The sequence below is a fragment of the Penaeus japonicus genome, unplaced genomic scaffold, assembly GCF_977035675.1.
Source record: "Penaeus japonicus unplaced genomic scaffold, GWHDUDI00000001_assembly GWHDUDI00000012, whole genome shotgun sequence".
Taxonomy (NCBI): domain Eukaryota; kingdom Metazoa; phylum Arthropoda; class Malacostraca; order Decapoda; family Penaeidae; genus Penaeus; species Penaeus japonicus.
In genome coordinates this window covers 7,088,894-7,091,041 of record NW_028234414.1, presented here as the reverse complement: position 1 = coordinate 7,091,041, position 2,148 = coordinate 7,088,894, and the positions used below count along the sequence as shown (strand labels likewise).

The window sequence follows — 2,148 nt, the reverse complement described above, 5'->3', positions numbered from 1 at the left end:
GTAACAAAGACATTCCGTGAATTAAGGACCTACTCTTCTGACCTCTTTTGCAATTCTATGTTATATGAATTAAAGTACCCCTAAAACAAAATTTGCTTGACAATATCGATGACACACCAAGTCCAAAATTTTACGAAAATTTAAACAAGTGTCTTTAATAATATCTGTGCACCAATGGTAACCAAAGAGGTGAAGTAAACAAAGAAATTCAGGCTCTCATGCATGAAAGAAATAATGCACAGAAAAAACTAAAGTTAGATAGATTCAACGTAACACTACAAGATGATTACAAAAAACTAAAAAGAGAAGTAAGAAATCGATTACACGGAGCTAAATCTGAGCATTACAATGATCGATTAAAGGAGAATAGTGGTAATTCAGCAGCAACCTGGAAAACTCTGAGGGAACTCATACCGAATTCTAAAAAAAGTAGCGACGATGTATTTGAGGAAGTAGATAAAAAAGTCGAAGAGTTCAATGCGTTCTTTGCTAATGTTGGCAAAGCTACCTTTGCTAAAACTCAAACTCAAAAGAGTAATGAAATCAATCATAACTATTTTCCCAGTAGTTATCATGTAAATTTTAAACTTCAACCCATTAGCAGTAACGATATCATACTTTTTGTGAAACATATGAAAACAACCAACTCTTATGGTTCTGATGGCATCCCGTTACGCTTTTTGAGAGACTCCCTCCCGGTGTTGATCCCGTACATCACTTGCATCATAAACACCTCTCTTGTGACAGGTGTCTTTCCCACAGCATGGAAGCATTCCATCGTCGTCCCCATTTTCAAGAACGGGGAGAGGAACGATGTGAGTAACTATAGACCCATATCATTACTCCCATTATTGTCAAAAATCCTAGAAAAGTCTGTAGCCTCTCAACTCACTAAATTCCTGGAATTGAATAGTCTTCTCAGTGACAATCAACATGGTTTTAGACCAAATCTCTCCACCAATACAGCCCTCATTCAGGTAACCAATAAATTATATGAGAATATGGATAGAAGGAAATTATCTTTGATCTCACTGTGTGATCTATCTAAAGCATTTGACAGTGTGAGTCATAAAATTTTAATAGGCAAATGTATGGAAATGGGAATAGAACCAACGTGGTTTAAAAGCTATTTGCAAAAGAGAACCCAGTCAGTCCGTATTGGCAATCACTTGTACACTTGTTATGGTGTCCCACAAGGATCTATTCTTGGTCCGATCCTATTTATAATCTATGTAAACGATCTGGCAAAACATGTATCCGACTGTTCTATAATTCAATATGCTGACGACACACAACTAATTCACACAGGTACTGTCGACAACTTAAGTAGCCTAATTCATAATGCCGAGCAATCTCTGATTAAGGTTAAAAGCTATTTTGTTCACAATGGACTACTGCTCAATGCCAAAAAGAGCAATGTATGTTTGTTGGGACTCGTGCTCTTTTATCACGGATCCCGGATGAAACTAGAATACGTGTCGACGATAGCGTCATTGTTCCCGCTGCTTCCGTGAAAAATCTAGGAGTCCACTTTGATAGCCATATGCAGTTCAGTGACCATATAGATGCAATCAATAAAAAAATCTATGGAACCTTAATGTTCATAAACCGTATAAAGGGCCACTTAAACAAAACTGCCACCATAACTGTGATGCATTCACTAATTCTTAGCTATATTAACTATGCTATTACCATATGGGGTGCTACTAACGACACGCAGCTACAGCGTGTCCAAAAACTGCAAAACTTTGCTGCAAAGGTAGCATTAGGTGGTGCGAGAAAATAGGACCATGCAACGCCCTACCTGCGAGAACTTGGGTGGCTTAAGATTAAAGAGAAATACCAATACGAGATTGCTTTAACTGTTTTCAAAACCTTCTCAAAGGATATTCCCAACTGGGTGCTATCGTTCCCTTCGTTAAATGACGTATCGAATATAGAAACAAGGTATAAGGGACAACTATTCATTCCAAAAGTGAATACAAACACTGGGTCAAAGTCTCTTTTAATTGAGGGCCCAAAATTGTGGAATAGCATACCACGTAACGTTAGGGACGCAAACACTGTGTCAGGTTTTAAACAGAGGCTGAAAGACCACCTTTTGAACCAACAATTTAACAAGTAGCTTATTCTATTTTATATTTGATG

At 37.6% G+C, this 2,148-nt stretch overlaps 1 protein-coding gene across 1 annotated transcript in view; it reads left to right on the top strand.

The window, feature by feature from the left end:
* Nucleotides 1-218: 218 nt before the first annotated feature.
* The window catches only part of LOC147470727 (uncharacterized), a 5,211-nt gene continuing 3,281 nt past the window's right edge, over nucleotides 219-2,148 (top strand). Inside the window, exons 1-4 of the mRNA XM_086542123.1 lie at nucleotides 219-1,209; nucleotides 1,309-1,418; nucleotides 1,550-1,759; nucleotides 1,886-2,121. Of these exons, the coding sequence (XP_086398249.1) occupies nucleotides 219-1,209; nucleotides 1,309-1,418; nucleotides 1,550-1,759; nucleotides 1,886-2,121 (1,547 nt within the window). The remainder of the gene's footprint in view (nucleotides 1,210-1,308; nucleotides 1,419-1,549; nucleotides 1,760-1,885; nucleotides 2,122-2,148) is intronic.